At 52.9% G+C, this 24,690-nt stretch overlaps 11 protein-coding genes across 11 annotated transcripts; 6 read left to right on the forward strand and 5 right to left on the reverse strand.

The window, feature by feature from the left end:
- Positions 1-56: 56 nt before the first annotated feature.
- J4E85_005063 (uncharacterized protein) lies at positions 57-1,100 on the reverse strand (the record flags this gene model as incomplete). Its single annotated transcript, XM_051469313.1, has 1 exon — positions 57-1,100. One exon carries the CDS (start codon positions 1,098-1,100, stop codon positions 57-59), a length of 1,044 nt encoding a protein of 347 aa, XP_051327528.1.
- Positions 1,101-2,185: 1,085 nt separating this feature from the next.
- On the forward strand, positions 2,186-2,747 carry J4E85_005064 (uncharacterized protein; the record flags this gene model as incomplete). The annotated part of the gene is made up of 3 exons (XM_051469314.1): positions 2,186-2,407; positions 2,462-2,624; positions 2,674-2,747. The coding sequence occupies 3 exons, from the start codon at positions 2,186-2,188 to the stop codon at positions 2,745-2,747; spliced, it is 459 nt and encodes a 152-aa protein (XP_051327529.1).
- A 2,756-nt stretch (positions 2,748-5,503) lies between these two features.
- Positions 5,504-6,757, forward strand: J4E85_005065 (uncharacterized protein; the record flags this gene model as incomplete). Its single annotated transcript, XM_051469315.1, has 3 exons — positions 5,504-5,855; positions 5,902-6,114; positions 6,165-6,757. 3 exons carry the CDS (start codon positions 5,504-5,506, stop codon positions 6,755-6,757), a joined length of 1,158 nt encoding a protein of 385 aa, XP_051327530.1.
- A 1,473-nt stretch (positions 6,758-8,230) lies between these two features.
- Positions 8,231-8,884, forward strand: J4E85_005066 (uncharacterized protein; the record flags this gene model as incomplete). The annotated part of the gene is made up of 3 exons (XM_051469316.1): positions 8,231-8,482; positions 8,531-8,649; positions 8,701-8,884. 3 exons carry the CDS (start codon positions 8,231-8,233, stop codon positions 8,882-8,884), a joined length of 555 nt encoding a protein of 184 aa, XP_051327531.1.
- A 642-nt stretch (positions 8,885-9,526) lies between these two features.
- Positions 9,527-10,168, reverse strand: J4E85_005067 (uncharacterized protein; the record flags this gene model as incomplete). Its single annotated transcript, XM_051469317.1, has 2 exons — positions 9,527-9,946; positions 10,079-10,168. The coding sequence occupies 2 exons, from the start codon at positions 10,166-10,168 to the stop codon at positions 9,527-9,529; spliced, it is 510 nt and encodes a 169-aa protein (XP_051327532.1).
- A 932-nt stretch (positions 10,169-11,100) lies between these two features.
- On the reverse strand, positions 11,101-11,596 carry LSM7 (Sm-like protein lsm7; the record flags this gene model as incomplete). The annotated part of the gene is made up of 3 exons (XM_051469318.1): positions 11,101-11,228; positions 11,278-11,349; positions 11,401-11,596. The coding sequence occupies 3 exons, from the start codon at positions 11,594-11,596 to the stop codon at positions 11,101-11,103; spliced, it is 396 nt and encodes a 131-aa protein (XP_051327533.1).
- Positions 11,597-12,492: 896 nt separating this feature from the next.
- Positions 12,493-14,424, forward strand: J4E85_005069 (uncharacterized protein; the record flags this gene model as incomplete). The annotated part of the gene is made up of 2 exons (XM_051469319.1): positions 12,493-13,132; positions 13,187-14,424. 2 exons carry the CDS (start codon positions 12,493-12,495, stop codon positions 14,422-14,424), a joined length of 1,878 nt encoding a protein of 625 aa, XP_051327534.1.
- A 359-nt stretch (positions 14,425-14,783) lies between these two features.
- On the reverse strand, positions 14,784-16,134 carry J4E85_005070 (uncharacterized protein; the record flags this gene model as incomplete). The annotated part of the gene is made up of 2 exons (XM_051469320.1): positions 14,784-15,987; positions 16,049-16,134. 2 exons carry the CDS (start codon positions 16,132-16,134, stop codon positions 14,784-14,786), a joined length of 1,290 nt encoding a protein of 429 aa, XP_051327535.1.
- Positions 16,135-16,458: 324 nt separating this feature from the next.
- On the forward strand, positions 16,459-16,951 carry J4E85_005071 (uncharacterized protein; the record flags this gene model as incomplete). Its single annotated transcript, XM_051469321.1, has 2 exons — positions 16,459-16,656; positions 16,718-16,951. The coding sequence occupies 2 exons, from the start codon at positions 16,459-16,461 to the stop codon at positions 16,949-16,951; spliced, it is 432 nt and encodes a 143-aa protein (XP_051327536.1).
- A 227-nt stretch (positions 16,952-17,178) lies between these two features.
- J4E85_005072 (uncharacterized protein) lies at positions 17,179-17,484 on the reverse strand (the record flags this gene model as incomplete). Its single annotated transcript, XM_051469322.1, has 2 exons — positions 17,179-17,378; positions 17,427-17,484. 2 exons carry the CDS (start codon positions 17,482-17,484, stop codon positions 17,179-17,181), a joined length of 258 nt encoding a protein of 85 aa, XP_051327537.1.
- A 5,841-nt stretch (positions 17,485-23,325) lies between these two features.
- J4E85_005073 (uncharacterized protein) lies at positions 23,326-24,438 on the forward strand (the record flags this gene model as incomplete). The annotated part of the gene is made up of 2 exons (XM_051469323.1): positions 23,326-24,188; positions 24,243-24,438. The coding sequence occupies 2 exons, from the start codon at positions 23,326-23,328 to the stop codon at positions 24,436-24,438; spliced, it is 1,059 nt and encodes a 352-aa protein (XP_051327538.1).
- Between the last annotated feature and the right edge of the window lie 252 nt (positions 24,439-24,690).

Below are 24,690 nucleotides of genomic sequence, written 5' to 3' on the forward strand. Positions count from 1 at the left end.
GACATATCATAGCCTGGTCAGCTGTCTGCCTCTTTGCAATCTTAACAGCGTCCGCCCTACTCAATATCCACCTTGCGGATCTCAACGTACCCAGAGTCTAGCTTTGGTACCTCGACTCTGAGCACACCATCCTCCAGCTTCGCCGTGATGCCATCAGCATCAACGCTGGCCGGGTTTGCCCTCGTCCCAAGGCGAATCTTCCTCTCGAAAGCCCCCACCTTACGCTCGTCCAGGGCCAGTGTCTTCAAGAACTCTTCATCGCCAGGGCGGTATATCACACCAGCGATGCTAAGCTCGCTCTTCTCAGCATCCCAGTTTACGCCAACATCTTCCTTCTTAGCGCCAGGGAGCGAGACGTGAACGACATAGGCAGACTCGGTGTCAAAGATGTCGGCGTCGGGTGTGTAGTCGTCGGCCTCGGTGGGCTTGGCAGTGTTGGTCGTGTTGGAGGGATGGCTGTCAGTGAACTGGTTGAACAGCTGGGCGGCAAGAGTGGAGGGGTCGAAGGAGTTCCAGGCATTATGACCGGCACCAAAAGGTCCGCCGCCCATGCCTCCGAAGGGTCCTCCGCGTGACCATGGCCCCCAGCCTCCGCGGTGGCCGCGATGGTGTGGTCCATGACGAGGTGAGCCGCCGTAGGGATGGGAGTGATGGTGTGGGCCAGAGCCTCCAGGGCCGCCTTGGCCACAGCGTCCTCGACGCCCTCCACCCCAGCGACCATGTGGTCGGCCACCGTTGTAAGCGTCGTTGTCAGACCCAGAGTTGCCCGATGGGCCTTCACCGTTGTCGTACTCAGTGTTCATCGTAGCATCCTTTTCGGCTTCTGGCTGTTCATTGCGTTCCTGATTTGGCTCTCCGGTAGCTCCCTCATGACGACGTTCGGGGCGACCATGAGGAGGCCCACCACGGTGAGGCATTCCCCTTTCGCCACCAAAGAAGTGACCCCATCTGAACGGTGCAAAGGGATCCTGGGCATCTTGGGGTGGCATCTCGCGATTGTTCTCGCCGTCGTCGTTACGGTTCTGTGCGAAGAATGGGTGTTGGGAGCCTTGTTGTTCGAGACCGGCGATGAAGTCCCAAAAGGGAGCTGAGTTGTTCATGTATGTGACTGATGGCATGATGATGACTTGTATCGTAAAGTAAAAGGAAGTGCGGTGTTTGGATTGAATATCGTAGCCTACCTTTTTGGGCGTCTTATACAAAGCAAACGGCTCCAGGCATCAGGTCGCACGTGCGAACGTACGTATGTGCACCCCTCCTCTGACTTACTTGCCACCCATATGGGCAGCCTTTCGGGTTACCAATCGCGCCATTTGCATGCAGAGACCAATCACCCATGATTTTGGGAAGTCGAAAGAAGGATAAAGAAATAACCAGAAGGGCCATCGACGATAGGCTTCCAGGCCGCGTGCCTAGAGTGTCGCCTGGCCGCGTGGTGAGTAGGCAAACGGGCGTTGCGCGTTCAGACGGCTGGCAGGTCGGGGCTTGATTTCCTCCGATGTGGCGGTGGCTGTGGCGGTAGGACTGTGATTGGCCACAGGTATTGCACGGTGGTGTACGCTGGGCTTATGGGATAGGACATGGACGCCGACGGAGGTATCACCTGCCCGCATGCAAAAGCAAAAAGAGAAGGTGTTGGAAAGATTTCGAATGGACATGAGCGGGAGGCTCAAGGTTGTAGCGAGTGTCGCGAGTGGTGACAAGACCACCGTATACAAAGCGTGAAACCACGAAACGTCGACAAGTATTGTACTATATTGCAGTATCCAGCGCGATCTGAGAGAGATACTTTGCGTGGTCTACAGGATTGAAGCCGCCCAAGGTCTCGTATTTCTTACCCAGGTAGGTAGACATACGTTTGTCGGATGTGTGGTAGGGGGCCAAGCGAAGGGCTACTGTCCTGTGTATCTCTTAAACCAGGGTACTGAAGACGAAGAATGCACCCAGATGTCACGATACATGAGGATGGGGGCGCCTAGTGGCGATGTCGAGCAGTCGCGATGCGGAGGAGGGGTAGCTGCAGCTTTCCGAAGTGCAGGTTGCTATGACGCCATTAGTCTGCAACAAACTGCGCGCCCCACCAAACTTCTTCTTCTGCCCACGACCCTGACGACCAATCTTCATTGCATCACCCGTAAACTTCATAACCAATTAAGAAGACCCCAATTGTACCACCCAAGTCAACATGTCTGGATCCATCCCCACCTCCACCTCGGTCAGCGAGTCAGCCGTCATCGACGCGTCTTTCAGCGATGTCTGGCACCTGATCAAGCTCCAGGACTTCAGCAAGTTCTGGTCCAAGCTCGACAAGAGCGAGTTCGTCAAGGGCACTTCAGAGGAGACCGACATCGTCAAGTGGACCTTCAAGGACGGCGCCGAGCTTGAGGTCAAGCAGGAGGAGCACTCGGTAAGTGGTGCATTGGTGCAAACAACACCAGCAGCCACTGACTCGTAAATGCAGTCCATCGACCACTTCATCACATACTCCGTCATCACTTCCAAGCCCGAGCTCTCTTACTCCTCCGTCGTGTCCACCATCCGCGTATACCCCGTCACCTCCGGCGCACACGAGGGCAAGACCTTCATCACATGGTCTGGCAACTTCAGTAGCGATGCCGATGCCAGTGAGTGGAGCTCATTCTCTCTACACTCGAATGATACTGACACACGCAGGCGTTATCCAGGATGCCAAGTTCAAGCGCCGCGAGGCCCTTGCCGACCTCGCCAAAGTCGCCTCCAAGAAATAGGTTTCGAATGGGCACTTAACTTTCTCCGATGTTGAGAAGTTCATGCAGTAGAAGACATGTTATAGTCATTTCGTGCGATGGCTTGCGAGGAAGAGGATGATGAGAATCATACGGGCAATAAAGTCCAGGGTTATTGTCTAGCATAGGAGTACCAATCATAATGTGACTATGAAGCATCGATTCATTATGCTGGCTTTCGTCACTGCTTATGTAACGGCCCATGTGTCTCCGCATTGTCGTTGCTGATTACGGCTAGTTCGTGACATGTCTTACGGTGCAGGCAGTGCTCAGCCTCGCCGCCTGCATGGAAGCGAATCCTTCAATCACCACTGCATATAGTTAAAGCTACACCGCATCCACGACAGCACGTCTTCGCTGACCTAAAGTCTTTGTCCAGCCACACGTTACCTTTCTACGGTTGTCAACGCATCTTGCTAGAGTCATCGTCATGGATAGTGCAGGAGTTGGAGCCAACGTTTACAGCAAAGCAGAGTGTAGATCACTCCTTCCGACCGGGACACAGAGTTTCACGCTGACTTTTGACAGTGGAAAAGCAAGTGAAGCTGGAGGAACAGTGCAAAGCCGAAAAGAAGAAGGATGATATTAAGCACGAGGAAGAGTTGAAAGAAGGCCAGGATAGAAGCAAAAAGGGAAGAGTTCATCGGTGGATAAACTATGCGATGGCAAGTCTCAACGGCTGAGGTTGCACGGCACAACATGAAATACCTTGAACTACTGTACACCTCCTGTCTTACCTCCATACTCCATCTGTCCTCTTCTTCAAGACTGGCTACAAGAGCCAAGACTCAACGAAAAAGATGTCTTCAGAGACTGCGGATCGACACGGACATGTGCAGTATGAAGAAAAAGAATGGTATCGGCTTTCGCCTACCTTATGAGCAAATCGCTCGCAGCCAGCTCTCGCATGCTGCATATCCCTCGCCGTGCGATGAAGCATGTCCATCTTTACCGCAAGTAACACCTGTGACCCACGGCTCCCTCCGTGCGTCGAACCTTTTCGATTCGCTTTGCCCACAGTTCCGCTGCGGCACACGGTATTTTCTATGACATGCGTCGGGTCTCACGATCCGCTTTGCCTACAGTTGCCCGTAGGACATGTCGCAGACATGCGTCGAACCTCACGGCTCGCTTTGCCTGCAGTCTTTTGCAGCACATGTCTGGTTTTACAGTATGCGTCGAATCTCACGATCCGCTTTGCCTACAGTTGCCTGTAGCACATACCATCGACATGCGTCGAACCTTTTGGTCCGCATTGCCCACATTTGCATGTGGCACATGTCTCATATAGACCTATATGCGTCGAACTTTTCAGTTCGCATTGCTTGCAGTTGCCTGCAGCACATGTCTTTGCTTCGAGCTACATGCGTCGAACTTCTCAGTTCGCATTGCCTGCAAGTCGCAGCACATGTAGCTCTAGCTAACGTGCGTCGACCTTTCGGTCGCATTGCCCGCATTTGTTTGCAGCACACGTTTGAAGGAGCAAAATTCAACGGGACCTCAGTAGCGACGATGTCGACTTACTGGACGGAGGAGGCGCATCGAGTGGCGCATAGATGGGAGGCAGGAGGCCTGAAAAGAACGAGATCCCTCTTGTGCGATTGAACGCGGGTGTTAGAGGAACTCCAAGAGTTGTAGTGAGGAGAAGAAGGGGAAGTACGGGATTTATATATGCAGAGAAGAGAGGCTAGCCCTGTGAGTTCACGTGCTGACTCACCTGGCACTAGGCAGCAAGTCCAGCGTGAACCTGTGAAGAGTAAAGGAAAGAAGTAGTGAATTGTTGATGGAACTTTCAGCCGCCATCGCGAGCGCCTCGCTACTTCTAGAGGCAACAGCACTCTCAATACGGCTCGAATCGCTTCATCATTGACAGTCTTTCTCAGTGTACGCTTCAACTTACTCCACTAGACATGGCAAACAACATCAATCCGTCGTACTATTTCACCCCATTCCCGGAAGACCTCCCTCCACGCCCGAAGTTGAAGCGCAACATTGTGCATCGCGCGATCTCGTCTGTATCCTCCCTGTTCTCTTTCTGCTCAAAGAAGCCACGAGAGCCCAGGATAGAAGAAGAGCTTGAACGCTGTGGCTTTTCAGCCCAAGAGATAGAAGACTTCAGGGCAAGACAGGAGCAATGGGATGAGCTATCGCAAGCGTGATGGCGGGGGTGACGATGGCATCGCGTAGCTAACGACCGCGACGGCCATACGTAGACGAGGTTTGCTAGTTATAAGATGAATATTTCCGATACGCCGAAATTGGTGAAAAGCTTGGAGGTCTGTCGGTCACCGTGATGTCCAGTGCTGACAGTGAGCTTATCGATACCGGCGCTACATGACTCGCGCGAGCTACGGATTGCACAACATCAGCTCAAAGTCCACGAACACAACTTTGCATTGAGAGCCATCGTATACTCAACTTGTGACTATCCGCATGTACCCGACAACGAGATGATCGCCAGGCACCGGCCTCAAGCCACATAGATTACACCGCAATCCGCGAACTTGGGTTCGGCCTGACAGGCGCGCCGAGCATTGGCATGCAGTCGCCTCTGGGCATCGTCACTCGAGTGGACAAAACCCATGTGGACCTTCCTCTTTGCGCAAAGAGCGGAGCTAGTATGGACCATGGAACTGCGATGGCTGGTCTCTTATCGCGAGAAGTCAGCACTATAAAGTAGAGCTGGTGAGTCGGACATGTCAATTGTACCTGCGTAGCCTCAGCCAACTAACGCGACCATGCAGCTCATCTCTCGCGTAGCCGCAGCCACGGCAGTCCTCGCCAGCAGCGTTTCTGCTGTAAACTTCACGGGCGATGTCGTGAACGGCGTCCCGGTCATCAGCGGTCTCGACCTCGCTGATGTGCCTCCCCAAACCGTGTCCAAGTACTACATGCGAGCTGGCGAGCTCAATGGCGGACATCCCGTGCATATCCCCATCATGGTTGCGCGCGGAACCCCGGAGAGTCTGCATACGGGAAAGAAGCTGTCGCTTTCAGCCTCCATCCACGGCGATGAGTTGAACCCGGTTCGCGTGGTTCAGCGCATGTTTGAGCAGCTCCAAGACCAAGTCGCGACGCTCAATGGCACAGGTATGTACCATGAATCTTCACGGAGATCATTGCTAACGTTACGCAGTCATTGGTATTCCGACGGTCAACCCCATGGGAATCTACCTCAACCAGCGAAACTACTTCACGTCTGGTGCCAGTGGTTCTCTCACAAACGTCAACCGCATCTTCCCAGGTGTCTCCGCTATGGAAGGAGGCAGTGGCCCTGATATCTTGGCGTACAACATCTGGAACCAGATCTGGGCCAACACGTCAAATGTTGACGTTGGTATCGACCTGCGTAAGCTCACTACGTCCAACACTTACCAAATCTCAGCTAACATGGTTTAGACACCCCCAGTTCCGGCGGAGAAACCTCCCTATGGTGCTACTCCGACTTCCGCCTTCCCTACGTCGAGCGCCTCGCCAAACTCCTCCAACCCGATACCCTCAAGATCGATCCTGGTGAGCCAGGCTCCATCGAGACAACTTTCGTCGATTACGGCATTCCCTCGCTCACGGTAGAGATGGGACAAGCAAAGGTCTGGAACAACAGCCTTATCGACCGCGTAGTCGACTACGTGAACCGCGTCATGGTCGACCTCAAGATGACGGGCACAAACGAGACCGTGGAGCCCGATCTCAGCAACACATACATGATCACCACTTTCCACGACACATGGTCACAGTACGGAGGCTTCGTTGAGAGGCTCGTACAGGTCGATGAGCCTGTTACCAAGGGCCAGCCCATTGCCCATATCCGCAACCCCTTCGGCGATATCATCGAGACGCTTCTTTCACCAGAGACTGGACGTATGTTCCAGAGCCCGCGTGACCCTAGCATCGAGCCTGGTGGCAGTGTAGGACAGATTGCGTACAACAGCACGGATCCTGAGTGTGCTGATGGGTGCATTCTGTCTGGTCCTCAGGGCAGCAGGAGATAATTTAATGTTTATGTAGCATTATAGTAATACGCTTACCGCACAATTTACTCGAGCATCTGTTCGTTTGCAAGGTCAAACAAGTCTTCGTGTTTCTTCACACAGGCAGGTGAACGTGCGATCCCCGAGAGGCATTGACCAACAGCGGATGTCGTACAAACAAAAGACTCACACCTTCCTTAGACTTCTCCTGATGCCTGGACGACTTCTTAGATACACCTCTGCATACTCTTCACTCGCTTGCGAGCTAACAATCGTCACTATGTCCGCCGTTCTTACTGCGACGCTTACTCGCGTCGGAGCGAATTCGTACTACATCCCGTTTCGCTTGACGTCAATACCCCCACGGTCCCGCAACTGTGTCTTTGGCTGCGCGCCTGATTTCAACGACGGACTTGTTCCAATCACGTTATTTGTTCTTGAGAACGTGATGGATGCTTCAGAACACAAACTATTCACCACCAGTGAGTCCTGGCTCAAAACAGACGATGTGTTTAACAAGCATTTCCTGAAACATATCTACTTCTTGGTTTCCACAAACACGAAATCTTACCTGGACAGTTCGACCATCATCATACCGAAAGAGTGGAAGAATCAAAGCGTTCACACCGTGGTAGTGAACTCAAATAGAGACTTGATTAGCTTCCGCAGTGGGCCATATTTGGCCTCCGACGCTGGCATTCGTCAGGCATGGCGTCTGTTCGACGACACGAACGAAGCTTTTCAGTTTCCAGTAGTGCCTGATGAGCATAGAGAAAACACGTATGCATTTTCTTAGACCAGCAACATACGACTACTTCTACACTAAACTGGGCTGAAACTGCGTCTCTAGACACACCACCCCAGGAACAACTGCGATTCCAGTCCCCAGTCGTTGCTATTACGACAAGCCTTCCGACACCAAACCTCTATCTGGCATGAGAATAGCTATCAAAGACAACATCGATCTGAAAGGCGTGCGGACAAGCGCTGGCAGCCGGGCCTACCAGACTTTGTGTCCCGAGAAAGAACGCAATGCTGCATGTATTACAAAGCTTTTGGAGGCAGGAGCAGTCATAGTGGGTAAAACGAAGACAGTGCAATTTGCCTCTGGAGAAAATGCCCGAGATTGGATTGACTACTCTGCACCGTTCAACCCTAGGGGCGATGGTTATCAAGAACCTAGTGGCAGTAGTACTGGAAGTGCCACAGCTGTGTCAGCGTATGACTGGATAGATGCCACGTTGGGGACTGACAGTAAGCTCATTCATTCTTCGAAACTCCGGTAGGATTAACGAGTCCATAGCCTTTGGAAGTGTAGTAGGTCCGGCAGCCGATCACGGCTTATTTGGACTTCGCCTATCCTTAGGTGGCATATCGACGGAGGGGATGGTACCAGTGTCAAAGTAAGCATGAAGCATTAGTTCCACCTGTGCATGGAACTGACAGACGACCAGAAAACTCGACACTGTCGGCTTCTTTACACGCAGCATCCAGATGGCTACCACGATATCTCGAACGTTGAGCGCTCGCGATACTACCAAGAAAACGCGCGCAGCCAAGATTGAGCTATTGTACCCTACTGATATCTTCTCTGGATGCCAAAACAAGTATCTATCCCACACAGGGCGTTTCATACGTCACTTGGAAGACTTCCTGCAGGTCAAGCGAAAGAGACTCGATATAGATGGCCTGTTCAGGCGGCAAAGCATCGCTGGTGGGACTTCACTGAAGAATTATCTAGATACCGTAAGCGCCTCCGCTCCTATCTTCTCGAACATTTGCTGATGTTCATAGCAGACTATGGCGCATATTCAGCTATATGACTGCTACCAGAATTGCCAGACATTCGTGCGAGACTACGAGAAGGAGTTCCATAAGAAGGCATTCGCCGACCCTTATATCAAGTACAAATGGTATGTCGTTATGTTAGAGATGAGGTAAACTTGAGCTAATCGTTCGGGCAGGTCTCTTGGCAAGGACCTCACGGTAGAACAATATGAGCAAGCTGTTAAGGAGCGAAACACCTTTAGAGACTGGATGCGCACTACGATACTACCGCCGCCATCTGATGGAAAAAGTTTGGACAAGATACTCATCCTCCTAAGTGGAGATACGGAACCTATGTACCGACATGGATATCATAAGTAAGCGAGTAGGTGACGGAGGAGGCTAAACAAAGTTGACCCCGCTCAGGAGATCACTTGAAGAAGGTGCAAACAAGAAGCAAGGTTTTGGTTACAAGCCAAGCCACATTCCTATTCTTGCGGGCTTGCCCTTCTTCACCATCCCCTGTGAGCCTCGATCTATGAAAGCGTTCTCGGAGACTTTACTCACATGTTGCAGATGGCCAGTATCCGTATAAATCGATAGTCACTGGCAATGTAGAGTACCTTCCAGGTGCCATTGGCGTAGTTGGCCCACAAGGTATGTTCATCGATGACTTTGTTCGATGGATTGGTCGGGTAACCATATTCAGGCAGTGAAACTGCTATGCTTGAACTGTTTCAAGAGTTTTTCGAAAGGACTCCCGAGTTGTGTGGTACTGTGTTGACCGGACCGACTGCATTCCCCCATGGGATATGAAACCTGTACTTGGCAAATACAACAAACCCTCGATCACATCATAAGGGGAGTTGACGGTCATCTAGTTGGTCGGTTATTTCATTACTTCTATCTAGCCTTGGGCTACTGTAGCATCCAAGGCAACTTTTATCCTTTATCAAAGACTGATCGATACAGCCTTGCTAAAAGCGATACGTTCATACAATCATCCTTCGTGAAGAAATGTACCTAAGCAGAAGAAGGCTCCCTCTCCTCAGCGGGAGGGCCACCAACGTTACCCCTCTGACCAGTAGGTACATCATCAAGATTCCTCTGAGCAGCATGTGCAGGATCATCCTTCAGTTCCCTGATATCACCACCAGTTGTCTGGTCCTTGACGCCGCTAGCCAGGCCGGCCAGGCCCTGGCCCTTGCTGGAACCATCGTGGAGTTCTTGCGATGTTTGGCCTTGGACGGGCTGGCCGAGACCAGTGTGGACGTCACCTGAAGTGGCGCCTTGGAGGGTGTCGGAGGCTTGGTGGTACATCTTCTGGTTGTTTAGGTCGGGGTTGGGCTGGAAGGTCTTGGATGCTGGTGCGGTGCCGGCGGGGAGGGTTTGTGCGTTGAACTCGGGGACGGCGTCGTTGCCGACGAGCTTTCCGGGTTGGTGCTGGGGTTTGTTAGTTGGGTTCGACGATGGTGTGTTTTGGAGCTTGGTAGTGTTGACGGGGGCTCCAATGAGTTCAGGAGATGATCAAGCAAGAATCTGTGACGAAATTGAGAAAGGTCTGCATGTACTTACACCACCTTTCATGAGGGGCTCACTGGGCGCGACGTGTCCAGCAAACTGGCGACCGTCGCTGACAGCGTCGGGGTTCTGGTTCTGGCTCATGGTTGCAATGTGTATTTGATATAAATCGCGAGCTTTGAAATGTAATGTAGTGGATGGGTATATGTGAGGGTTGTTGAGTAGGAAGAGGGGTGTCGTGTGCTATGTGAAGTAAACTTTCACCATGGGCTTTCTATAATCCCATATGATAGCGTCACCACCTTTGACATCAACTCGACGTCATGCAGACTTGCGCTAGTTCAGCCATCTGTGGTAATGGGCTCTGCTGAGAAGAGCGGGTACCTGACGTCGGCAATTTGGTCCGGTGTCCTGCGATTCGATCAGACTCTGCTTGGTGATCGGCGATGAGTAAAGGTCGAGCGTGGTGAGGGGTTGTGTTGAGTGAAAGGAGCAGTGTCGGAACAGCATTCCGAACATTCCGACGTTAGGATCGACCAACACACGTGTAGCACCATGACGTTGACGAATATAAAACAAACTCTTGGCGGCAGTTGAAAAAATCGCGTAAATAATCAGAGATTGTGGTGTTTGCGACAAGAACACGGTAGCTGTTGGTGATAGAAGCGATGCAGTCAATGCCTGTCGCGACCACTGACATGATCTGTCTGGCAGGGTCAGCCGCAAGTACGCCAAAGTCAGTAAGGCTTCTGCAGTAAGCCTATCCATTGTGTCACGATGTGACCGTACGATTTTGTGTCTCACACAACTGAACTCAGACATCCAAGTGATGATTTTGACCAGACTTCATAACTTTTGTGTATTGCTTGGCCGTTGGTTTCAAGAGCATGGTAGCTCTGAAAAGCCGTAATATTGTGGACATCACTTGTGTGTCGTAAGAGGGTTTTGCATCTGCCTCGTGGGTATCGTACTGGGTATCACTGCCCGTCCAACTTCCCCGGGCCCAGATCCTCGCCGCTGCTCTGCCTAGAGCAATTCGCCCCAGGTCTGAAGAATTCCTATTGCTCATCTCTTGCTCATTCTTCCTCTTGTATGAACGGGTTCGGGATTTCCTCGCTTCCGTCAACGGGCGAGATGACGACGAGAAGAGTGCCGCGCGCGACAATAAGGCCAAGCTTGCGATACCGGATGTTGCCGTCCTCGTCTAGACACTGTCAGATAGGCCAATGTGAGGGTAGTGCGCTAATAAATACCAGTCAAGGCCTCTTTGACCTCATCCAGGACAAGGTTCATGAGCTGGTCGTAGCCCTTGAGCGTGCCAATGACTGCAAGAGGTTAGCTCCAACGCTCCTTCCCAACTGTCCTGCTCTGCGTACCTTCACGTCCGCCACTGAATTTGACGGTGATCTGCTTGTCCATGTACTTGCTCAGGTCAAGAATGTTCTCTTTCTTCGGGCGCTCAGTCTGTCCGCCCGCACCGCCCGCTTGTGCACCGCCACGACCGCCACCGCGTCCCCCGCGGTCGCCGCCCCGACCTCCGCCTCGACCCCGGAATGCGCCTCGCTCAGACATAATAGTAGCGTGGAGAGGGAGAGACGCGTTTTGGATGTTGAAGCTTGTGGTGACGTGCAGCCGCCGCGCCCAGTAAGAAGTGGTGGTCTGTGCCGCTCCGGGAAAGGCTCCTCCCACCCCACATTCCGGTCACGTGCGTGGCTTTGGTGTCAGGCGACGCAGGGGTGGAAACATGATTTCCGCCATGCTTCCAGACCTCCGCCGTGCTGTGGCGCTTGCATCGTAGCAGCTAGATTCACCCAGGACGCGTGGGCCTGCGGCATTTTTCGTCATCCCTCCAGACGACGACGACGCCAGCCCGGGGTGCTCGGTGCCGGCCTCTTCTTCAGACGGCACCTCACACACTTCTGCCACAGGCTTGCGGGCGTCTGCAAATAGGCTGTCGTGAGTGTCCGCCCGTGGCAGGGCGCTCAGTGGCTGTCGTGGTCGGGTCGGCAGAATCTGAATCATCAGCGATGCGCATTCATTGCAGGTCGGCGCCGGGGCCGCTGCTAGCTGCAGACGCGTATTGATTGGGTGGGAGGCGTACGCTGCAAAGCTCTTTCTTATTTCCGGTGCGCTGCGTGCCTTCCCTTGTCCGCCCCTCTGCCTTCCGTTCGGAGCACTTCAGCCACCGAGCAGCCGTTTGGCTTTCCACCCGCGCCCTCGCATCTCTCGCTGCGATTCTCTCTGCGTGATGTATCTTGTCCTGTAATTCGGGCCTTCGCGACTAGACGCGAGCGCCTGCAGTGTGCTGAGCTGAGCTGTGAGCTGTCCCTCGCCTAGCGTCCTCCGCTCCACCCTCGAATCTCTGCCATCCGTCCACTCCGCCCTCGCAGCACTCATCAACCTGGTATCCCTCCCACCCAAGCCAAGGTATGGCCACCGCCGACTCTCACGCTGCGGCTGAGCGCACCATGTCGTCGCATCCACCGCAACACCATGCGCCGCCGCTGCCCGCCGACCTCAAGCGCAAACGCAGTCCTTCGCATGAGATGCACCTGGCTGCGGCCGCGCCTGTCCCCAAAGCCGCTAAGACCCACAACCACCTCCAGATCAACTACCTCGCCCGACACCTCGAGAAGGACCTGCCCCTGATAACGAACGATGACACCTTACCCAACATCTTGTCAGTCCTCAGTGACTACCAGGGCGTGCTCGATCGCCATGAGAGCATGGCCTGCAACCTGGGCGCAAGACCACTAGGACCCATCCTGATCAAGCGATTCGAGCGGCTGTTCGACGGACCACCGCGCGTGCTAAAGAGTCACGGAAAGGATGGGACCACTGTGACTTGGCTGGACGTGGTCGAGTTTGCGCGCAACAAGCCCGAGCAGTTCCAGCTGGATCAAATGAGCGAAGGCGTGCGCGTCTGCCAGTTCTACACGAAGCAGTGCCGGGTCCAGATCTCAGAGGAGGATTTCGTCTTGATATCATCTGGCATCCCACAGAAGATGATCCCACCCCAGCCCATCATCGAAGACGAAGAGAAGGAGCTGGGTACAATGGAGATACTGGAGAAGAACCTGAGCCAGATATGTTCACTTGCCGATCAGGGTGAGTCTGACCGACCATCACTAACCAACATCGACACTGGCTAACATCGCGCAGTCGCTGCCCGCACGCGACAGCTCAACCACAGACTGAAGGGCCGCAAGCAGGCTATCCTCGATCGACGAGCGACCGCGAGCCCAGCGCCTACCATTCCTCGGCCCACGAGCCCCTCGAATGTCGCCCTTATGAACGGCGGCAGCTCGAGCGCCCCGAGCTCAGGGTACGGCCAGGCGCATGGCCAAGCGCACACGCAGGCTCCTCAGACATCTCCTGGCGGCGGTGGTGGTTTTGTCGCTGTCAATGCGCGTCAACACCATGAAGCCAACGGACACGGTCACAGCCACGGTCATAGCCGCGGCCATGGCACTTCATCATCCACCCGGCATGAATTGCTAGCCAAGTTTCACACCACAAATGGTCGGAGTTCGTCCTCGCAGCCGCCCAATAGCACAACCGATGTACGAAGGCCGTCCGTAGGCAGCCATACCAACTCTCACCCCTCCACCCCGGCAGCGATTCCCACAAGGGCTGTTCCCAAGCCCGCGGATGGCCCTCAGGGGTCCCTGCAGCACATTGCAAGACCATCGCAGCCTCTCAACGAGTCTGAGCTGCATTCCATGATGAACTCGCCCGTGCCGATACCAAACACTCCATCCAACCTGCTTCCTGCCTCAAGTCAACGCGCCAGTCAGCAACCCGAAAAGGACGATGGGGGCCCTTTCAAGGTCGAGATGGTACACAGGATGGAAGGATTGGCCAAGGGTGAGCGCATAATACCACCGTGTGATCGCTGCCGGAGATTACACATGGACTGTCTGAAGAATCTCACAGCATGTGTTGGCTGTACGAAGAAACATGCCAAATGCTCATGGAAAGAGGTCAAAGAAGGAGAGTTGCGCGGCGGATACACGTACCCCCCTGGCACCACCAGCAATGGCCAGAGTGAGACTAGTGACCACGAGAGTGGCGACCGCGCGAGCACGGCGAGTCCCGCTGCAATGATGAGTCCTTCGCATCATGGGCTTACGCCATCACACATGCCGCATGGTAACGGTCAGCACACTCCGCAGCATCAGCAAGTCCATCATCCGTCAGACCAGCATTCGCAACCACCCCCACAGCAGCGCGATGGTTCACACGATGCAAGGGTACCATCGGGCCGCAATACCCCCCACGAGCGGGAGCGGGAAAGGAATGTTGAGACGCAGCTCCAAGAAGCTGCACAGTCTAGCCTTGCACATGCCAATGCTCGGCTGGGTGGGTCTGAAGGCAAAGGTCCCACCATGGTCGCCTGAGTTCTGTTGCCACCTTCGTAGGCTTGCCATGCCAGTCTCTGACCTTCTGTCACATTATACACCTGTCAGAAGTTTTTCCAATTGAGCGTACGAATTGGTTTCTCGGTTGCATTTCTTTGTATATTTGTTGCATGATACCATATTCGCTCTTGCTTTGGTTTTGAGGCTTAGGCAGCAGGTTCTCCCCTTCTTCATACTTTACTTTGCCATTTCTCGTGAACGATCAATTTACAATACAATCACTACAACTAAAGCTGTCTCTGCCCACGTGACACCAACATCTGTGACATCGTGATGATGAGAAGCTCGAGCGGAACAGTACTGTAAGCTTTCTGTGATATACGTGTGCAAGTGTTTCATTACTTCTTCCTTGCTATCCAGAAAGATGGACGATATGTAGACTGCAGCATACTGCGCGTGTTGGAAATATACCCCGTTTCAATCGTCCCATGCTCCTGCTTCTCCATCACAAAACCAAAATGTTCGACCAGTGCTACGACCTCCTCATTTGTGAGTTCCACCGAACCTGGATCGCCAATCCCTGCATCAACATCGGCTCTTCTCCTTTCATCCTCTGCTGCCTCATCTTCACCTTCGTCTCTCCGTGGTGGCGCATGCCACAGCAGAGGACCAAGGTTGATCCAGAGACCACCAGACTTTAAACAGTTGTGAACAGCCTCGATGTACCGGATAATGTTCGGTGCAGTGTCAATGAAGAAAACGGTCGCTACCGCATCGAACTCGCCAGCGTAATCCTCTCGGCCATACACGACGCAAAAGTCGCCCGTTGACATACTCATCCGTTCACTTGCCGGCACTTTCGAATGCCCCTCTTTCGCCAGCTCGGTCGCTGGATGTACATCCGGCACTGTAACCGTTCTCAATTGATCTTCCCGAGACACATGATTCGAGCTATTCAGCGCCCAAGGAGCAATCTTGAACTGCCCTGCTCCTTTAGTCCCATTCAGAACCAACGCGCTTGCCATGAGCATATGGTACGAGATCTCGTTCCCTTCAACGCTGAACCCAGCACTGCAGATATCGAAGACCAAACGACCGAGTCCAACACCCGGGACCAAGACTTTGAGATTCGCGCGATCTGAATCGGAGGCTGTTCCAGCCTGTGATGTGAATTCTTGCTCCAGCGCCGCGACAACAGGATCGAAGCACTTGGTCCTCTCCACTGCCCCCTCTTGACTCCATTCACGCCAGAACTGGTTTACGCAACTTCGCGCTTTTTCCGCGTCGCCTTGGCTGGTCTTTGCTCCTAGCTCGTCCATGACGATTTTGAAGATCTTGTACTCGTCGTGTGCATACTTCTCGGGGACTATCGAAGCCACCCATTCACTATCTAGAGTGGGTGCTAAGAAGGCTTTGAAGCCTGCTACAAAGATGGCTTCAGCCAATTCGGCATTGCTGTCGATTAAGTCGTCTACTTGAGAGAGCGTTGATAGGATAGAGAAGGGTGGCCGGGATAGCAGTGTCCAGTGGGCTTGTGGGAGGGAGTAGAAGGCGCGTCGGCGGAGGTGTGTTCCGTTGTAGTGAGCGAGGCGGCGGTATGAGCTGTTACAATATCAGTACTTTTGGCTTTTGGCTTGTGTTGGTGAGGCACGTGGGTGTGTACCGGAAGGAGTCTAGAACTGAGATTATGAGCTTTTGTTCCTCTGGGTCGTTGGAGGGGTCGTAGGGTTCTTGCATCTCCGGTTCCATGTTTTATGAGGCAAACCAGTGTTGCACCACTTCTTGCTCACTCCTATGGCTCTTTCTTCCGTTTTGGCGCGTTTGCGCAACGGTCTTGTCTTTGGTGTTGGAGACGTGTGCTGCGAGTGATATAAAGGAAAACTTGGAGTCTTGACTATGTCGTGATTCCAGAGTTGGACAGCTGACCGTAGCGTTGTGTGATACAACTGAGATTGTTCTCACGCAGGGACCTGGTCGCGGGGACAATCTCGCGGGTGAGGTTCGCGATGTTGCCCCACCTGCCTCCGGCCATCATCGCAACTTCCCTTTCCTAACTTCTTGTCAACACCCGCAATGGCTGCTTCAGCTACAGATACCAACGCGTCGCGCGCGCCTATCGAAGTCTCGTTCCCCCTCCCCAAGGCGCCACACACAAACATCCACCTCCAGCTCACCAGCAATGGCCCAAACCTACTGCTTCTCCTCACTACCGCGACACCCGAGTCCGCGTCCTCTGCACCTCTCGGATCTTTCGTCTACGCGATGCCAAATGTAAGTCACTCCATATACTTCCCTCATCCTCACAAGTGCGTGTGCTAACGCGTGTTCACAGAGAGCCAAACCTGCCGAAACCCTGAGCACCCCCCTCTACACCCACGGCGGAACGTTAGACTTCGCGACTCGGTTATCCAAGGTCCTCGCACGCAAGACGGGGAAACCGGTATATGTGGGCAACTCTTCGAGCTTTGCGAGTGCGGGTATGGGCGGGACAGTCGAGGAAGAGATGGAGGGTTTCAGGAGGGTCGTCGAGGTTGTCATGGGGCTGCTTAAGAAGGAGCAAGAGTAGGCAGAGTCGGCCCTGGATTGATAATACATTTGGAAACGGTGCACACTTGGGTGTAAAGGTGTGCAAACAAGAGGGCTTCACGACAAGATAGAGATGATCAGGATTGTGTTGATGGTATCATTTATTGGTAAAGCTGCACGATCAGGGTCGCGAGTCTAGGCTTAATGCCTCCCTCCTCTTCGATCCGCCCATAGGCATCAAGGCCTCTATCAAGATTTCATAGCTGCTTACTCCTGGCCGAGCCTCTCCTTAGCGCTCTGCTTGGCCTCGTCAGAGGTGTTGGGGTTGTTCAGGGTAGCCTTGAGGCCACCGGCGACGTTGTTGGGGTTCTTGTCACCGCCGGAGGAGGAGACAGCGTTGGCGTCACCACCGTTCTCGATCTCCTGGAGCACCTCCTTGGAGTGCTGCTTGGACTCGTCGGAAGTGTCTGGAGTATGTCAGTCTTGAACTTCAGAAGATGAGGCGGAAAACGTACTGGGGTTGTTGAGGTTGGCCTTGTGGCCTCCGACGACGTTTCCTGGGTTGGCAGACATGTTGATGGTTGTGGTGGTTGATTGGAAGTGTGTTGTGGAAGTGTGTTGTGGAAGTTGTGAAGATGGCTGAGTTGGTGAGTTGAATGATGAATATGAAAGGGCGAATCTAGGTGTTCTTATACACATCCAGCTGCCTCGACGTAGCGTGTGTCCTATGCCCCCCAAGGACGCAATGCGAGGTATCGTACGATCGCCTTCATGTCATGGTGTTTGCTACGTCAACGATCGGGGTTCTGCATGCTTGGATAGGCCTGAGGTTAGCAGATCCCTCGTCTCACTGCGTTACCCGCTGCCGCGCAGGCTGGGAAGTCTAGGCTACAGGCACGCTGTCGCTTTCACTAGCCATTTGCGTTAAGTGAAGAGGTCATAGTTAAAGGGGTCGTTCAGGAACTCCTCTCGATCCGTCATAGTCCAGGGCGAACAGTCCATAGGTGTGGCTACCAAGTGGACCGGAACATGGGGAAGTTTCAGGCACACAGCCATCTACATCATGGTCAATAGCAAATGCCATCTCTCTAGTTCCTGGAGACTTCACTCACTAGGCGATCGATCTTAGATCTAACATGCAGGTTCCCGATTAGTGTGCAGAGGTATGGCGACATAGGCACGGGAAGAGCATCTAGATGTACTAGTCGAAACTTTACTGCAACGCTCCGAACTTCGCAATGCACTTTGGACAAAGAAGCGATGTGACTGAATAGCATGGTTGACGTCATTGACGCGTGCATGTGATCTGGCGTCAACGCGAACGCGATGCTAGCGTGACTGCTGCATGCAGCAATCTCGCGTCCAGACCGCTCAACCATCGCGATCAACATCTCCCTATGGCGTCTCGTATGCTCACCGTTACTGCAAAGAGCTCTTGACTCACAGTGGTATCTCACTGCAAGCGCAGTATTGCTTTTGTTCGCCCGTCATCGTGTTCGTCATGCCACAGCTCTGACCAGCATCTGTGCGTCCAGGCTGACACTTCATCGCACACCGACTAGCTGCGGCTTAGCCGTGACACCTCGATTCGCGAAATGTGGGCAAGCGGAATGCGTCCTGGGGAAGATGGCGTTTTGTTTACTGATCGTTTCAACAGAGGACAGTCCTACTGGACTACGTCACGTGCGTGCGTCGTTCTCATTCTCACGACTTCGCAATGGCCTTTCAACAGGCCTCCCCTCGCAGAATGGTTTGAGGCAACTTCCCGAATCGTCTGTCGTATCGCTAACAGAATATCTTTGACCTTGGAGACGGTCTTCCTACTCAGTCAAGCAGAACGGGACTCTGATACAGAACCTTACGCGTGTAAGGCTGGAAGCTTTGTGCAGTTACTCCACATCTCTCTCGGTCCCAAGACAGCATCTCTTCATTTTGATTTCAAGAGAATACCTTCTGGCGCCTCGAGAAAGCATCCTTGGCACGGCTTGTAATATCGCATCGCCATTCGTAAGGACGGTATGACCCGAAATGGCGAACCTTGCCGACTATATCGGCGGCCCAGCGATTGTTCGCTTCGCGATCTTCTATCTCCTACGCACCACAAGTGTGCTTACCACGACTGTTGTAAGGTTGTCTACCAAGACCAGTATCTCGCGGCTGAAACAATAATCTTACTTCAACTTCCGTGTCACGAACGGCAACTCGCCGGTAAGACCGTGTTCGCAAATGCCTATCGACACTCGCGTACGCGTTCATATCGATACCTGGTTCCATCAAACATGACAAACGCGCGGCCTCTCATATTCTCGGGATACCTCTACACCGCTTGATGTCAATATTGTGGGATGATTCAGCTCCGCGGGAAGCTGGCACCGTGGACTGGTATTCTCATGTCGAGGAGCAGCTCGAAGCGCAGTCGTAGCTATTGCAACGGCTGACATACACTCGAGTTGTCACCTGGTCAATACCGCGGTGCAGTGTTCACACTTCTTTTGTGCATCGGCGCTGTGTATGCTATACGTCTTCGAGCGATGACTACTCACCCGCGATCGCTTCTCGCCGCCTTTCGATGACTGTCGCAGGCGATTACATTAGCCATGGATCGCATTCAGTAAGCAGCAGAAATTTGTTTCGCGGTGAACACAAATACCAAATTTGTCCTGCCGCGAAACGCGATTGTGTCAGCATATGTTAAGCAATCACTTGAAGCAATTGCAAAGTCCGGTAATTAAGAGAGATTTGCTGCAGTCAAGGCTAATTAAGGGCCCTTCTTGGCTAACCCGAAGCCCGACGCATCTCCGCAACAGCTGAAGTCGGTCAACTTGAGGTCAGATCTCTTGGTTCCGGTCACCGATGCACATGTTAGGATGAATATGGGAACAGCATATGGCTTGTGCGATTTGCATGTGCCGACTGCTTTCCTTGAAGTGCACCAGATTCACAGGCGGGCTCTGTAGTATATGTGGCTGTATGACGGCATCCTCACCGCTGTCCAAATTCCTCGAGACCCGTAGCAACCCGATATCTGAGATCAGATGGCCACCATCGTGGAAGGTCGCATTGAATGGCGTGCCTTGCATCCGCCTTTGGTAATCTTCTGGAAGGAAGGAACAGTCCACAAAGTGGCACCCCTGCCAAAGGTCATCCACTAACTCATCAAGCGAGCGCAACCCTATCGCTGACAAACTCTCCGAACACCACGCCCACAGGCTTCATTGGACATCACCACCTCGTAGTTATCCTTTCATGCGGCGGCGATGACTTCATGCATACAGATCGGGTCGCAGATTTCGCATAACAGGATGCGGGCGCGCGGCCTAGAGTGCCAGCTTGGCGGGAGCTGAGTAACATCCTTCCGTAGTGACTACACCTCGTGTTACCAGCTAATATTAGCGACCGTTAGTGCCTCTGACTCGTCGGCGCATTCGACACGAACATTGCAGGTATCGAGTCTATTGGACTAACCACCTACTTTTCCAATCGAGTTTTGAAATGCGCCAAAATGATCATCACAAATCGAAACAGTCCATCGGCCATACCGAGCGTAGTAGTCGCTAACCGGGGTCCCGCCAAATGCGCAACGGCAAAGTCGCGTGAGCGCCTCAAGTCACGAATACGACCCGCGTTAAACATTCGGCCGGCTCTTTACCGTACCTGACTATTTGCAATGCTTACCAGAGTGAAGACATGGTGGTTCCTTGGAGAGCCACCCGATACGAGAAGACACCAGAAGGAAACTTGATCGTGTATATCTTCGGCGAAGTGAAGAACAATGCGCTAACAAGCTATACCGCAATACAGATCTGTCACACATTGTGTTAAAGACTTCCTCCTACGCATGCCAATAGGTGGATTGATCTCACCACACATAACATTCCTCTACATACACGTGCCAGTTGTTGTGCTTGCGGCTCAAATAAGCATCTGACGACAGCAGCCCTACAGTATTCCCGCTGCACAGTCGCTACCGGTGTCTACACATCTCCTCAAGAAGGACATAATCCGGGCGCCACACGTCTAAAAAGGTTCTCTCCGTGCACGCTCGATACCCACTCACCGGTCCCGCCGCAGTGTCACTACGTTCTCCAACTGGTCGGATACAACCTTATGACACAATACCGAGCTTGCAGTACCGACACTACGGACGCTTGGATAGCCTACTTAGAGCAACTACACGCTTGACTCCGAAGCGTGTAGGAACAAGCCACATTCTGGTTATGCACCACGGGATCGGCTCGAAACCTTCGATAATTCCTCTGTTTAGACACCAGTCTTGCTATTTTCGACGTTCGGAGATCGTAGAGCCGGGCCTTCATAAGCTCAAAACCCGGGGCCAGAGAAGAGGGATTGGAGATATAAGATCTGGAAACCTTCAACTTGAAGTCTCATCACCAACAACAACACTCCAATCAACAGTACCACCAACACTCTTTCGCCTCTCTCACCAGATTCCTGACAACACTCAGTCAGCAACGACGTCACAAGCACACATTATCAATTGTCAGAGTCAAGCATAAGCACAACTGTCTTCTCTTCCGATATATGAGCAATCGCCCATCCGACACACACAGTCCATCAAATTCTCCAAAGTCTATCAGTGCCTGTACTACCACAGAAGCAACTCAAACAACCATCTCTTCTACGTCAAACCAAGACTCGACGGAAACTCCTCAATCCACGACTGAACAATCCTTCTCAACGCCTACGATCATCATCACAGGATCACCTACCTCACGCACGCCAACTCCGGACTCTACTGCTCGACAAAGTCGTCCCTTAGCCTTACGCTATCACTCAGAATATACCTCGAGTCCACAGTCCCCAAGACCTCAAGCCTCTTCTAGCTTTCACGAACGTCCACAACGATCTCAATCAGAGCCACTTGAAACCAGAACTACCACAACCAATACCACCATGTCTTCCTCTGGATCCTCCCCATCAGGTACCTCAACTGCCGGCAGCAACTCCGGATCTGGCCAACTCCCATACGCTCCATTCCCGTATCCGATGCCTGCCAACCCCAGGGGCTCGGGCCAAGGCAAATAGATGTCCTCGCCCTTGCTACACTACTGTATCGCATTGACGGCATCTCTTGGCTTCATCGATTTGACAGACACGAATTCCCTTTTGCAGATCAATGGCTCACTGGGTGCCAATCTTCTTCCAATGTCTCAAAATTTCTAGTCTCACCCCGGTATTGCATGGCATGAAAGCATCGCACTTTCGGCGTCGGGAATACCCTCTTCTTCTTTAGATTCTCTATGTCGGTCTTTCTATGGCGCATTCTACACTCATTTCTCGCTCGACATTGTGTTTCTATCTGCTATTTGCCAATTTACATCTTCTTTCACTCATTTTCCGCATCTCTCAGTCGCTTTGGATTAGGTTCATACGGCTGGGTCAAAGCTCTTGTCATTCGGACCAGCTCGCATGGGTGGCGTTTGGTTTCTCCCGCACTGTAACTGTCACTTCGCGATCCGATCGCCTTCACACATCCTTTGCTTTCGGGCCGTTGGCGTTTGTACTAGCGCGTTGGCTATCGATTGTATGAGCGCGGCTCGATACGAGAGATTTCCAGGGCAGGTACTTCGGCCACTCTCGTAAACGTCGTTCTGAATCCTCACGATATCTATTCTTGCATCCTCTGGAGTTACGGTGTGTGGGGATAGATCTGTAGACTAGACACTAGATAGCTGTTAGCTCGAAAAATGTACAAGATACTTCCAGGCTATTTCTCGTGACGTTCTATTTTTAGACCTGCCCAGGTATTGCAGCCCGTATTCAAAAGGCGGCTCCGTGGAGTTCAAAGATACGATACTGACAGCCACCCGTGCTGTACATACGACCTGGCTATCGAAAATGACAGTCGAGAGCTAAGCGATGTGGATTGCATGAAGAGCCAATACCGCGCTGCAGAAGGTACCTCCATTGCCGAATGTGAGGCGGTGATAAGTCCGGCGTCTCATCCCCGAGCTGAAGGAGTATAGATGACCGGCAGCCCAGATTTTGTATGATTGCCTTGGCGCACGAGCTCTGATGGTGATGTCGTTCTGAAAGGTGCTGGGAGGCTGGGAATGTGACGGTTGATCGTGGATGATCTGGTGGGCGGAGATTGATGCGCCGATCTGACTAAGCAGCGGCCGTTTGAGTCGTGCAGCGTCATTCGCACCATCTTTCCTCTCCGAGTCGGTTCACGCGACATCGCGACATTGCTGCCCTGATCAAGTGATCTCTTTCACGTGTTATCCATCTCCCGAACGCCTCGTGCCTTCCCGCTCGACGTCGCGACAGTCGCACAACCGCCCACGGCTGCCTCCCTGATCCTCATCATCTCCGTAACGGCGTATCCGTCCCCGAAGCTCCGCCGTCGTCCTTCCATCAACCACGACACTCGCATCACCTACCAGCGCCACCATGGCACCATCGCGGTCCCGAGCGCCACTGCTCTCAATTCTCGCCCTCACATCCCTCCTTCCCTACACAGCCTATGCCTTTGACTGCAAAGACATCCTCGCAGATGGCCAGCACTTCAACTTCAAAGAGCTTGGCGGCCCGCACGTAGTCCATTACAAGGAGTCTGATATCGCCAAAGAACTCGAGTGGAAGTACAACTTTACAATCGACATCTGCAGCAACCTCAAATGGCACAAAGGCGGTAGTCTGGCAACCGAGTGCCATCACGGGTCTAGGGTGTGTGGAATCAGAGAGAATATCGATTTGAGCAGTGATGACAACTCCACTATCACTCCCATCGAAATCGCCGGAACATATGCGACGCAGAACGGGAGGAGCATCGATGCCAAGTTTGAAAACTTAGGCCACTCCAAGAGCAACAATGATGCAGGATTAGAGGGTGTTAGGGCAACGCTGAACGGAGGCAGATTCCCGTTCAATGACAAGAAGGAAGGCATAAACCAGCGTGCGATCATCGAATTCGTCTGCGACAAGGAGAGGACTGGACTGGAGGGTGACGAGATGGACAAGAGCCCGCACCAGGATGACGATAAGGAAGATGAAGGAGGCGACAAAGGGGATGACAAGAAGGACGATGACGACAAGAAAGAAGAAAAGCTGAGGAGGAGAGAAGAGAGCGGCAAGAGCAAGTGTGAGGACAACGACAACAGTCTGCGCTTCTGTGGCTACGACATGGAGACGGAAGAGAAAGACAAGAAAGTCCAGACACTGCGACTGCAATGGCGGACCAAGTACGCCTGTGCGGATGCGCCGTCGCCGGACGGTGGCTCCCACTGGGGCTTCTTTGGCTGGTTCTTCATCATGTGAGTTGCCCGACCTTATCTCTACATCTCCACAGTGTTCTAATAAGTATCTAGTCTCTTCCTCGCGATCGCTGCCTACCTCATCTTCGGCTCATGGCTCAACTATAACAGGTACGGAGCGCGCGGATGGGACCTTTTGCCCCATGGAGACACGATCCGCGATATCCCGTACATTGCGAAGGATTTCGCAAGGAAGGTCATGGGGACTGTACAGGGAGGCGGAAGCAGAGGAGGCTATGCTGCCGTGTAGAGCACCATGTCAACATCCTGGGAGGAAATTTATTGATGCAGTGATGCAGGGGATGCTTTGTAGGATACGCCTGGTGTGGAGGAAAGAGCATACAAGGCGCTGGAGTTACGGATTTGGCTTATGGTCAGCACTTGCGACACTTACCTAGATTTCGAGAGATGCGGAACGAGGACTGGTACAACCCTTGGATGCGTATTGAGTCGACATGTGCTTCATCGAGTATTGCTATCTTGAGCTTCCCATCATCATCCT

This window comes from Alternaria conjuncta, assembly GCF_024043145.1.
Source record: "Alternaria conjuncta strain BMP 0040 chromosome Unknown scaffold_6, whole genome shotgun sequence".
In the NCBI taxonomy this organism is placed as follows: Eukaryota; Fungi; Ascomycota; class Dothideomycetes; order Pleosporales; family Pleosporaceae; genus Alternaria; species Alternaria conjuncta.